General features: G+C 37.0%; 1 protein-coding gene across 1 annotated transcript; it reads right to left on the bottom strand.

Annotated features, from left to right (window-relative positions):
* Positions 1-7,526: 7,526 nt before the first annotated feature.
* On the bottom strand, positions 7,527-12,929 carry si:ch211-158d24.4 (uncharacterized protein LOC560966 homolog). Its single transcript, XM_056464327.1, has 4 exons — positions 12,520-12,929; positions 11,428-11,458; positions 11,226-11,279; positions 7,527-8,632 (listed from the first exon to the last, which is right to left on the bottom strand). Exons 1-4 carry the CDS (start codon positions 12,700-12,702, stop codon positions 8,202-8,204), a joined length of 699 nt encoding a protein of 232 aa, XP_056320302.1. The 5' UTR covers positions 12,703-12,929; the 3' UTR covers positions 7,527-8,201.
* Between the last annotated feature and the right edge of the window lie 995 nt (positions 12,930-13,924).

The raw sequence follows: 13,924 nt of genomic DNA, 5'->3' as shown, positions 1-13,924 counted from the left end.
TGCTGCGCTACCCAGTGATGCCCCGGAGAGAATTCATAAGTGGGAGTGAAGCAACGCAACTGACGCAGGTTGGTCACATAACCATGACAAAATGCCGGATGTAGTACGTCCGGATTCCATTCATACTTCTTACATTCATAATGTATAGAACATACTTTTCTAACGACCGAGTAGTACGTTTACATTTAAATACAGAACCTACTGAGCAATAGGCGGTTTCGGATGCAGCCCATGTGATATTTCACTTTTTCTTTTTAATAAGTCTGAAAAAAAATTATGTGAGTTTTCCGGGAGAAATAACAAAATGGGAGGGTGGCAGGAGAAGAGTCTGAAATACAGGAGACTCCCGGGAAAAATGGGAGTGTTGGCAGAAAAGCTCTAGAAAATTCTTAAAGTTCTAGCAAAAAAAAAAAAGAACACAACAGTTGGGGAACTATGGAAGAGCAATAGTAGAATATTTAAAACTCTTCCAGGTACAACTACATTGTTCAGCCAAAGCTCATAGAAATACATGCTTCAGCCTATATTTTTATGAAATGTAAAATATGTTGTTCCGGGTGTGTTTTGTTGCATGTTTCAGATGAGAAATACACTGGAGGGCATTGTCTACATTTTTGCAAATCTGGAATATGTTAACAAGTATATATTGCTGCAACCCAGACACTTCTAAGTAGGAGGGACTTATGCTGCAAGTCGGTTGGGAAACCTGCAAGTGGAAAGGACTTTCTTTATGAACAAGTTAGGTTAAGGCTTGAAAATCATAAAAGGTTACGAATAGGTCATGAAAAAACAAAACAATTTTTTTGAGATGTTAACAGTCATATATGTGTTCCATGTTGCTAAAAACACAAAATTTAATTAATATTGGAAGACCCCTGTGCCATTCAGACTACATTCACTTTAAAAGATGCATTAAGCATCATTATATGTAAATAGTATGTCTATTCAATTCTAAATTAAAGACCCCGTTTGCAAAGAAAATGTTTTATTGACCCATAATCCTTCACTGTAACTATCATTAGTGTAAAAAAGGAAGAAATGTTAAAGGGATCTTGTTGCCCCTTATTGTACATTTTACCTATAAACTGCAGTCAAACATATGTTTAAGTTAATATCACTTGAATGGGAAGGTGGGGTGAATCAAACAAAAAGGAGGGGGGGGGGTGTGTTATGCAAAGATGAGGGGGGTTCCAGATGCCCCCATTTCCGCTACATTATCTTCAAGAGCACTATGAATATGCAGGAATACGTGGATTTGGACGAGACTTAGGGAGTCTGCCATAAACTTTGATCTGTAAAACTTTGCAAATCATACATCCATGAACAACAAGATGTATTACACATACAGGAAAGACATGAAAGACACATAAAACAAGTAATTTTGACTGAAAATAATACATTTTCACCATCTACCCATCCTTTTTCCTAAACTTGGTAAACAGTAATGAAGTTGAGTGGATTTGAATATCAAATATGCAAAACAAGGCCTGGGTAAAGTGGTGGTTAATTTTTCACAAAAGTTGATAAATGGCATCTTGCAATAAAAGGACATTCACTGCAGCATTACTTTTGTGACTGCATCATTTTATCGCTCACCAGGTTACATAGGCTGAAGCTGGGAAGCATCCCCACAGTGTTTACCTGCTGGCAACAGCTGGGGGTTTGTAGTCCACAGCATGTTGTTGCAATGTTTACAGTGCTGATCCTCTACTTCTGGGTTTCTTATGTTTTAAAATAGCGGCCGCGTAATATTATAAATAAGGGTAAAATATTAAAAGTAAGCACAGACTCAATAAGCGATTTGTATACGACAGCCAAAATGTCCTTCTCAATATCAAAACTTCTCAGTTTTCACAACAAACTCAATCGCTGCTGAGCCTTTTTAAAAACATTCTCTAAGTGTTTATCAAACGAGATTTGAAAGTCAATCTCCACATCTACATATTTAAAAGAACTCACCTGTTCAACTTCCTCCTAATTAACAAGCAAAGGTTATATCTTTATTAGTTGTTACTCGCCTCATGTCCTATTGTGTTATCTCTAGTGTCTGCATCTCTCCCTTAGTGTGGTCTATACAGGTTCCCTATCTGGTTGTCTTCTGGTCTCCGTGTCTGGTTCTCTGTGTTCCTTCAACATCTGATCATACCAGCATCCATTCAACAATCCGTTCCATGTGTTTGTTTAACTGCCATGCTGCAGATGAACTGTTAATATACTCACCATCCTTTTTCGGGTTCTTATGACACATATTAATCAATTATTACATATGAGACAAATCATAAAAATTGCTCTTTAATTAGTGTAAAGGGCCATGGTTAAATAACTAAATGGCTGAGAAGCAAAATTAGACAAAGTCTTGACATATTGTATATTGAATAGATCTATCCCTAATTGTGATATCTTTTTAAATTTAAAATCCTAGCATAAAATGTTATTTACCATCTAATGCAACTGTATCTTTAGAGAAACTGAACATTTTTTCATCCTTTACTCACCCTTGACTTGTTTCAAACAATCAACCATTGTTACGCAATCTGGTAACCATGACTTCAATATATTTGTTTTTCCTACTATGGCTGCCAGTCAGTTTCCAGCCTTCTTCTAAATATATTATTTTGTGTTCAACGGGAAAAAAACAAGGTTTGAAACTAGTCAAAGGTGAAAAAATTGTTCATTTTTGATTGAACTATACCTTTAAAAACCACCTGGATGTCCTCGAATAGTTACTAAGCAGGTAACTATTATGGGTTTAGTCTCTTATCTGACAGCGAATGCACTCACATCATCAACTGTAAGAATTTATTATTGCCGAACTAATAATATGGTGTTATAAATCAAAGCTAAAATATGTGACTCTATATAAACTGCTTAAGCTGATAACAAACAGTTCTAGTTTGTGTTGTCATTGAACACACCCATTAAACAAACAGTGCTGAATGAAAGTGTAAGTCATCTCATGGAGTCAATAAATCCTTGAAACTCCATTGGTTGCTATTACTTCACTAACATCGCTAAACTAAACGCTACTGGTAGCTCAGACTGAAATTTTGATCATTCTTTTTTGGAAACTTGCTTCAGCTCAGACACATTTGTAGCATATCTGGTGTGAACAGCTATTTTAAAGTCATTACATACGATGTAATTTATGGGCCACTCTAATTCTGTATTCACACCAGACGCAGCACACAGGTGTTAATAGACGTGAACATTTTTAGTTTACTTTATTTGCACGTCAATTTCACTTCACAACAGACGCAGATTCAGATCATGGGCAGGGCTTCTTTCTGCCTGGTGACTCTAGCTTCTTTGCTAAATGATTAACATGGATTTTATTGAGAGAATAGCTGTGCTTTATGTGCTTTAGGGAGGCTAAAAAAATGTGAATAATTGTTCAGCACCGTGTCTGAGTTCACTAGATCCTTTCAGAGGTGCACCCAGCTCTGTGAGATCATCAACTCCTCCAGAAACTGTACCTGGATGATGGAAGCTTTCAGTGATGCTTCAAATTGAGCCGAGCCCAGTTTGATGAACTGTTGTCCGATGTTGACAAGGTATTTTTACCCCTTTGGAATCATATACTGTATGGGACTACATATCAAGTAAGGGATAATGTATATAAAGGATGTTGTTATCACTGAATAAAGCCCAACAGGCTTATCAGCAGCCGATGTGCAGCCAAGCAATGTTGTATAAGACTGATGGGCTTTACAACTAAGTGCCTGGATGTACTTTATTCCACTTAATACATGGCTACTTGCCACAAAAAAAATAATTATATATATATATATATATATATATGATCTCACACAGTCAAGTGATGCGATTTCGCAGGTCAGGTTCATCAAGCTTGAACTTTGCACCGCAGCGAACTGCAAAACTTAACGCATGACCCTTTGTTTCCAGTCTGATGCATTCGCGTACGTATGAATGGAAGTCTATGGGGAGAAAAGTCCAGTGTGACCGAACTTTTAGTTTGGTTTAGTTGTTGTCCGGTATTCTAAGGGATGTCTGTCTACAACCCATGTCGTTTCTGAGTCTCCAGTATTTCCTATGTCCTTCATGTGAGTGTTTATCAATATATCTAGTGTTTAATAACTCCTGCGATTCTTTGCCTCTTGAGAGAGCCCAGGCATGAAAAAAAGGTCCTTGCTTCATAATTTCATTCTTTAATATTTTTCTTTCTATAATGAATTTTTGACAGTTAATACGTGTCCTCGTGACAATGATCACATGAGCCAGTTGGATGTTTCCCCTATTAAATGTAATGTTTTATTTAAACCTGTTTGTCCCATTCTCGATCGTGTAATTATGCCATCTGTTTTATTTCCTTTTACCTATCCTCCAATGTCCTACTTTCTCCTGGATTCTATAGTAGTGTCTACCCGTTATCCCTATCCCGATTATATTGCCATTGTTTTAATGTTATTCTTAACAATAACTTTTGCTTTTAAATTACTAAATAGGATTTTCATAATTTCATCTAGCTTTCATGCCTCTTTAGCTAAAACATCTGCAGCTTTGTTTCCTTTAATTCCTATATGTGTGGGAATCCACATGAACACTATAATTACATTTGTTCTCTGAAGTCTAAATAAGATTATATGTATTTCATAGATGCAATCCTGTCTATTCTTTGATTATATTGCGTTAATTTAACTCAATGCTGAACTGGAACCTGAACATATAATTACTTCCCTCATGCCGCTTTCCCCTGTCCACAACAGAGCAGCAAGTATAGCCATCAGCTCTTCTCTATATAACGCCAGGTGATCTGTAGTTCTTTTATTTATTGAAATACCTAATTTTGGTACAAAAACACCAAAACATGTCCTTCCCGTATCCAAACTATTAGAACCATCTGTGTGCACGTCAGTATTTTATTTTATTTATTTTTTTTAAGTTCCCTGGTTCTGCAAGTTGCAATGTCCCGAATTTTGCTTGCCAATCTTAAGCCAATTGTAATGGAGTGTTTTGGTTCAATTTGGAATTTCCCCAACCAGAGCAGAGCCAGGGAGACCAGGGTGAGTGCTCCGACTTGGTCCCCCCTGGTCCATGTACACTTTATTATTTATTAGTGATATTTCAATAATCCTGCCTACGGTTCAGTAGATCCAAATCAACTAAAACTAAAGGAAATAACCATGGTTCAGTATGATCACTCCCTACTGAAAAAAACATCTTAAACCAGCCTAGGCTGGTTTTTGCTGATCGACCATCCTGGTTTAAGAGGGGTTTTGCCCATTTGCAGGCTGGTTTCTAGCCATTTCCAGCCTGGTCTTAGCTGGCCAGGCTGGAAAATGATCAGCTAAAACCAGCTTGACCAGCCTTGCCAGGCTGGGAGCCCAGCCAAAACCAGCTATGTCCAGCTTAAACCAGGCTGGTCAAGCTAAGCCTGACCAGCTAAGACCAGGCTGGAAATGGCCAAAACCCCTCTAAAACCAGGCTGGTCAACCAGCTAAAACCAGCCTAGGCTGGTTTAAGCTGGATTTTTCAGCAGGGCTGTCACCTGCCTTCTGATTAACCCCACACCTGGACATCATCATGCCCATTACCACCACACTATATAGTCTCAGCCCAGTCTGCACAACCACGTTACACCTGAAGGACTAGTCAGTGCTAGTTAAGTCAGTTCAAAATAAAGCTGCGGTCACACTAGAGTTTGTGCCTGTGAAATTCTGTTGTACAGTGTGGTGAGAAGAGGCGGGATTAAACAAGATGATTAGACATTTTAAAAAGCGATTGGTCAATATTTTAAATTTCTGTCCCGAGAGGTCATCTTTTGATCATCGGTTGGTCTCACGCAGTGACATGATGCAATTTCACAGGTCAGAGTTCACCAAGCTTGAACTTTGCAATGCAGCGAACTGAAATGCACAAGCTTGCGTTTCCAGTCTGATGCGTTCACATGAATGAAAGTCTTTGGGGAGAAAAGACTTAAAGCTTTAAGCTGCGGTCACACTGGGCTTTTCCTCCCATAGACTTCCATTCATATGCACGCGAATGCGTCAGACCGGAAACGCAAGGTCATGCGTCAAGTTTTGCATGTTGCTGCAGTGCAAAATTCAAGCTTGGTAAACTCTGAACTGCGAAATCGTATCACTTGACTGCGTGAGACCAATCGAGGATCAAAACAGGACCTCTGTGGACAAAAATTCAAAAGATGGAGCCATCGCTAGCTTTTTTTAATGTCTAATTATCTTGTTTAATCCCGCCCCTTTTCGCAGCACTGTACAACAGAATTTCGCACACACAAAGCCCAGTGTGACCGCAGCTTTAAGTGATGCGATTTCGCAGGTCAGAGTTCACCAAGCTTGAACTTTGCACCGCAGCAACATGCGAAACTTGATGCATTACCTTGCATTTCCGGTCTGAGGCATTCGCGTGCATATGAATGGAAGTCTATGGGAGGAAAAGCCCAGTGTGACCACAGCTCTACTGTGGTGAGTACTCCTCTCCAATGTCGCCAGAGAGCCATATCACCATCACCTGGATCCACCCCATCAACACTAATCACCAGCACCTGCAGCCAATGAGAGGGAGAGAATATAAACAGACTGCACCAGAGCTTCAGTGAGCTACAAACTCCTCACTTACCAGACACTGTTTCTCTCCAGATTCAAGCAATTGACCACAGCCCTCACTAGACTGCACTCAGCACACCCCAAAGATTACCCTATACTAACCATCCAGAAGCCTTTCACTGAGCACTACTTGCCTTTTCATCTGCACTTACCTTCTGGATTCATTATAAATAAATTACCCTCCAGGGCTTTGCTTGAATATCCGCAGTCTTGCGTTGTGTTTGATTCCTCTTCCTGCCACATTACTCACTTACCTCACTCTGTGTGATCTCTCTAGTATCTGTATCTTCTCCTAGTGTGATTCCTCCTGGTTCCCTGTCTGGTCATCTTGTGGTCTGTGTCTGGTGCCCGTCCATTATTTGATAAATCTAGGGCATGCCCTTTACTTGTATTTAGAATTTATGCATATATAACTGTCTCACAGTCACCAAAATGAAATTTCTCTTTTATTATCTTATATAGAGGGGTGGCGTGGAGGCTCAGTGGTTAGCACTATCGCCTCACAGCAAGAAGGTTGCTAGTTTGAATCCCAGATGGGCCAGTTGGCATTTCTGCATGGAGTTTGCATGTTCTCACTGTGTTCGTGTGGGTTTCCTCTGGGTGCTCCAGTTTTCCCCACAGTCAAAAGACATGCGGTACAGCTGAATTGGATGAACTAAATTAGCCGTAGTGTATAAGTGTGTTTGTGAATGTGAGAATGTGTGGGTGTTTTCCAGTACTGGGTTGTGGCTGGAAAGGCATCCAATGCGTAAAACATATGCCGGAATAGTTAGTGGTTCATTACGCTGTGTCAACCCCTGATAAATAAGGAACTAAGTGGAAGGAAAATGAATGAATGATCCTATATTAGGCACTGTCCAGTACTGCATATACCAGTTGTTTTAAGTGTGTGTGTGTGTAATCAATAAATAAAACAATTCATGGCAACAGCTTTTATATAGGAGTATTTATTGATGACTTTTGTCCAAATAAATAAGCAACTTCGAATATGTACATGAGATGATCCTTCATGCAAGTCCCTACAAAACGATACTTGTTGATTTCGGTAAATTGCAAACCCAAAAGTAATTTATAGTCATCTAATAACTATGACAGCACCCATGAAGCACCATAAAAACACAACAGAGCAGAGAGTCACTAAATAAGTGAATATAGGGATAGTATAGAGATATGGGTCATTCTCATAACTCCATATTCTTTTCTTGAACCTTTGAATTAAAACCTCAAACCCTAAGCTTTTAGAACATGTTTACATATGTTTATGCACTTTGACAGACATCATTCACTTAAAATACAATAAAATTACAAGTCCTCCACAACTGAACTGCTTTCAAACATAGCTTTTAAAAATGCAAGTCAATGCCTGATATGAACTGTGCAGCAACAATCCTGTCATTAAAAAAAACAACAACAGCAGGTACTATGGTTTTGGTAAGAGTGAATTAAAGTAGCATGTCATAACACAGCAGTGCTGGTATATTTCAAAGTACCACAGTTTTACCATGACACCATCATTGTACCTGTATTTTTTGTTCTTCCATACAACATATCTGAGATCCAAATGACTGAATCTAAAACTAATCTCAGACAGATAAATATAATACATCATTACTTTAATTTTCACCATGATGAAAAATGTGGATAAACCACAAAGAAAGTTGTTTGGTGAGAAATGTCAATGAGGGGCAGATTGTTGGACGCTACTATGAGTTTATCCCCAGCTTGAAGAGAAAAAATACCTTCAGACAACAGACTCTTTCTCCAGTACCGGGATGTAAAGTTCAACGTTTCAGTGGAAGTGAGCAGAAGAATGCGTCCATCATAGCCGTCAGGATATTTTACAATATCCTGCTGCAGAATGGTTTCATTGATGTAGTTATCAAGTCCTCTGTACGTAATCTGTAGAGAGACTTTGTATGTTCCCAATCGATGGACTTCAAGAGATTTACCATCTTCAGCCAAAGTGAAGTATCCACTATAATCTGGAAGATCTTGTGTTGTGAACTTGTACCATGGCACATCTCCTGTCTTAACATCAAGTCTGTCTTTGACTAGAAAGAAGAGAAATGCGTCAATATACATTTGGTCAAAAAGTTTCCCAGAATTTTTAGCTACACTTTATTTGGGTGTTGATCATTCTGTTGAGTACAATTTACTTTGCAACTGAATGTCAATTAATCTCATTCCAGAATTAGCAGAATGTTAGGGCGAGCGTTAGTGCAATAAGTTGAAAAATGTACAACATTTCTTTCAGGTAACAGGCTACATTTACACTGCAGATCTTTATGGTCAATTCCGATTTTGTGACTGTATCCGATTTTTTTTGATGACCTGCTTACCTTACATCATCTTTTAAAAGTGACTCGTATCCGATCGTCTGCATTTAAACAGCACACGGTAAGGGTGCAACGATCAGAAAAAAAAAGAGCAGGCGCTGACTAACAGCTGATAATTAAAGAGTGCTCTTATCTCTATTCCTGTGTGTAATCTGTTTGCAGCTTTTGACAAGCTGTTTTACTATAGTTTATGACAGAGAGGTTCTCATTTGTCGATCTTCTTTTGATATATAGGTTTTTTAAACCTTTAGGCATCTTAATGTCATGTCCATGGTGTGATTTATGCACGTGATGTATGCACTAGTTTTATATTAGTTTATATTGGTTACGTGGCAGACATTGCGCTCTCTCGCTCTCGTTAAAATGCTTAAATACCTGTGTTATATGACAATATGAAAGCTGTTTAAGTCCTCGTGTATGAGATATAGGGTTTGGGACTCTGCTGAAGTCTGTTCTGAAAAGAAAGTGTCAGATTTGGTGTCATTCGCTATGGTTTTTAATGACGCGCGACTCGCATTAACAGGTGAAAATCCAATCTACCTGTTTACACTGCAGACACAAGAACAAAGATCTGATTCATATCGGATAAATTTCCACATATGGACAAGGCCTGAATCTGATTTGCGTAAATCAGAATCCATGTGATTTGTTCCTGCTTACACGTACACGGGCCATATCCGATCTGTGCCGGAATTGAGTCGCTTGAACAGTGCAGTGTAAATGCAGCCAGAATGTCTGTTTTGATTGTTGTCGAGTATGATTTTACCCATACCCGAAATTGGTCTTCTGCTTTTAATCCATCTAACTGCACTCACACATTATGAGTGAAGAGTGAGAGCACACGTTTGTTTTGGTGGTTTATGAGGACGTAATGTATTTATACTGTAAAAAATGTTTTTTTTATATGGCCTTACACTACCCTTACTCCTAAACCAGACCTTCACAGAAAACATGTGGATTGTCCAAATTTTGAATTCGAAAAGACTGATTTTTAAGCATTTTGATTTAAACGTACACAAGACATGTCCTCATAAACCACCTCAACATTGTAATACCTACAGTAGGTCATACCCATGTCATTATATAAATGTATGTCATCATACAAATTGTGCGCTAATAAGCCATTAAAACTAGCAATCACACACAAACACACACTCAAAGCAGTGGATAGCTATTGCTTCCAGTCCGTATTATTTAAATATAGTGTTATGACATGTTTTCAGAGTAAAATCGCTATTTTAAATGACCTGCTATTTTATTCTGACGTTGAATGCTCTGCTGAAGTAATTTTGCAACTAAATGTCAACTTAGTACCATTAAGTATAAGTGTGGTTTACACACACAAACATTGGTTCTTCAATGGTTCTTTGTGGTAGCTGAGATGCTATTTAGCACTGTTAAGTGGTTCTTTGGCTCATAATCATAGGGAACCACTGTAAGTGCTACAGTATATGTGACCATGGATCATCATGGATCGTCATAAATGTCATTGAGATTTATTCATCATCTGAAAACTGAATAAATAAGCTTTACATTTACTGTATGTATAGTTTATTCAAATAGGACAATATTAGTTCTGAGATACAGCCATCTGGAATCTGAGGGTTCAAACTAATCAAAACATCTATGAAAATTGCCTTTTAATTTGTCCACAGTGGAGTAAGTTCCCAGCAATGCACATTATTAATAAAAATTTAATTTTGGTATATTTAAAATTGAAACTTAATTGATTTACTTAATATTCTAATGATTTTTGCCATAATATAAAAATCTATTATTTTTACCTATTCGTTGAACTTTTGTGTATTGCCAACAACATACCCGTTGAACATAAAACTAGTTTTTGTGGTCCAGGGTCCCATATAGAATCAGTAATGGTTCTTTAGTGCTTCTTTTTAAAGATGCTGGTGCTATGTAGAACTTAAAGTTGTTCCACTATGATTTAGTTAGTATTGATGTTAGTATAACATGAAATTATGGTGCTTTCAAATATTATAGTGTTCTGCTAATACTCTGCTGACGGATGGTTAAGGAACTCAAAAAATCTGAGAAACCATTACAATAGTGTTATAAATTTTTGAGAATGAAAGCTGCATGCTATTGTCAAAGATCTGGTTCAATATCGTTTTCACCTGTGATATATATCTTATGAAACACTTAAAAACACTTGAAACCCTTAAAAAAGCTAAATTGTTCATTTTCAAAATGTAATCAAGTGCTATTTAAAGCAACTCTTAGTTTCCATTTATCTTTTTTATAGGGATTGTTTTCTGCTTACTTGTAAATCACTTCTAATTGCATGTCTTACCTTTTAGACGAATGAAAGTTGTGTCTCTTTGATTAAATTCAATGCGCTGCATCTCTACATCAATAAAAAGAATTTAGATTTTTATTAGTAAGATACCAAGAATTTCCATACCAAAAAGTCATATTTAAAATGCACTGTAAAACACCATAAAAGACTCTAGATTCAGATCAATTTTAGCTTCAGTGGCAATCAATGAACTTACCAGTTCTAGGTGGCTGTTCAGTGATATTTTCCTATTAAAAAGAAAGAAAACTTAAATCAGTTTAATTCACACACAATAGATGCCAATTGATCTAATTTAAAGATTTATCTCAGGCATAATTGAGCATTATTTTTTTACAAGTAATCAAAACATGTAATATGTAGTATTAATACATCTTTTTAGGATACTATGCTACATATTTCTTTGCTGTTAGTCATTATCCAATTCTGTTGTTACTTACAACACATTTTTTAACATTTTGCTCTACATTTGTTACTAGCACCTGTCCTAGTTTTACTAGCTCATGTCTATATGGCATCATGTCATGGTACTGGTAAGGCTACTTTATTCCTACTAATGACAATATACCAGTAATCATTAGCATTAATTAATAATTATTATTTGAAGAATCTTTATATTAAAGAAATTTATGCAGCATGTTTTTGCCTTTTTTATTACTAATCAAATTTGCTTTAATATATACACAGCAGGCTTTTTTATATCTTCATTGAATATGATCTTTACTTAATATTCTATTGATTTTTGCCAATGTATTTTACAATGTGTTTTTGCCTATTGCCAAACATAGTTCTGTGCAACATAAGACTGCTTTTGTGGTCAACAGGTATAGTATTCCATTTGTACATAAACACATCTGTCATGCTGAACGATGATGAAACATTATTCAGTTAACAAATTTATGCAAATAATACCACTTTTGTCTCTTGACCCTTTTACTATAATTTAAGATACACTAGTCAAACATGCATTATATTTATCACTAGTAAAAAGTAATAAGCACTTAATCAATATGGTGAGCAATGCAAGATTTCACTAAAAGATGAGTTAATAAAGTTAATAACGAATGAGTTAATGAGCTAAAAAAGAAAGACCAGAGGAAAATAAGATAAGTTGATTTTATGCAGTGAATAAATGAAGATGTGCTACATGCAGATTACATACATTATATATACATATATACACACGATAGATAGATAGATAGATAGATAGATAGATAGATAGATAGATAGATAGATAGATAGATAGATAGATAGATAGATAGATAGATAGATAGATCTAAGTAAGTCTCACCTTGCAGATGGACGCGTTTGCGTGATACATAAGCGTGAAAGTGCAGCAGGTGACGCAGAACAGCACGCTGAAGGTCTGGATGAATAACACTTGTCGCCGCAGTGAGCGGTACTGTAACCGCAGGCGGCTCTCCGGCTCGGACACTATTAAAACCATGTCTGCTTGTTCGTTTGCCTTCTCCATAACTGGTGGTTTAATAATCGCCACATCATTACATCCACTCTTTATATACACGATTCTCCCACGTGTTTTCTTCAACGCCCAAAACAAACCAACAGCCCACTCGTGCAGTTTCGGCGCAGTGAAAACACGATGGAGCCCTCAGTCCAGTCATACCAGTGTGGCTTCCTGATCTGAGATCACGCAAGACCTGCGCTTATTGGCTCTCAGTCAAATTCCTTTTGCCTGAGCAAATAAACAATCATTAAATTTCGTCACAGGGCGTTCAAAGCAGTGCTGCCGCGCCACATTGAATGCTGGTCTAAGCATTAGAAACTACCGAGATTATGTCATGCCTAATGACACAATGCTTATGTTGGTGTGCTTGACACAAATATGAATTTCAATGAGGAGATGAATCATAGTGTGAGTACAGTAGTCAACATTTAAGTGGATCAAAACACTATCGTTATTGTATAATAAGCAAATAATTTAATAAATGAAATAATATCTATAGTACATGTTATTGTAAAAAATAGATTATGCACATTTTACACGTTTATATTTTGCTTTTAGGACAAAGTTTAAACAAACATTATTATAATAATTTATAATTAATTATAAATAAATAACAATTATGCAAAGTTTTGAGCCAAATCTTGACTAGCTTTCTGTACTTACCCTATCTATTCAATGTGTTCGTTATGCACAGTTAATGGACATATTGTGATCTTGGCTGCAAATCTTGTAATATGTCTATATTATTACTGACCAGGAGAAAATTTAGTCTCCCTAAAATTAAATCAAAAGTTTTTTTTCTCTGTTATATTTTAGTTTTAAAATTATAAACTAGTTAACTCCAAGACAAAGACAAAATTTACATTTAGAATAGTGTTAAAAACCTCCAGTTTCTCACTTCCACCAATATTATTATTATTATTATTATTTTTATTATTGTTGTTATTATTCATTCATTCATTTTCTTTTCTGCTTAGTCCCTTTTTTAATCCGGGAACGCCACAGCGGAATGAACCGCCAACTTATCCAGCACATGTTTTACGCAGCGGATGCCTTTCCAGCCGCAACCCATCTCTGGGAAACATCAATACACACTCATACACAACACAACAGACAATTTAGCCTACCCAATTCACCTGTCCCACATGTCTTTGGACTGTGGGGGAAACCAGATCACCTGGTGGAAATCCACGCAAACGCAGGGAGAACAGCAAACTCCACACAGAAA

This window comes from Danio aesculapii, chromosome 8 (assembly GCF_903798145.1).
Source record: "Danio aesculapii chromosome 8, fDanAes4.1, whole genome shotgun sequence".
Classification (NCBI taxonomy): domain Eukaryota; kingdom Metazoa; phylum Chordata; class Actinopteri; order Cypriniformes; family Danionidae; genus Danio; species Danio aesculapii.
The sequence above is the reverse complement of the archived record's forward strand: the minus strand, read 5'-3'. Positions and strand labels throughout refer to the sequence as shown.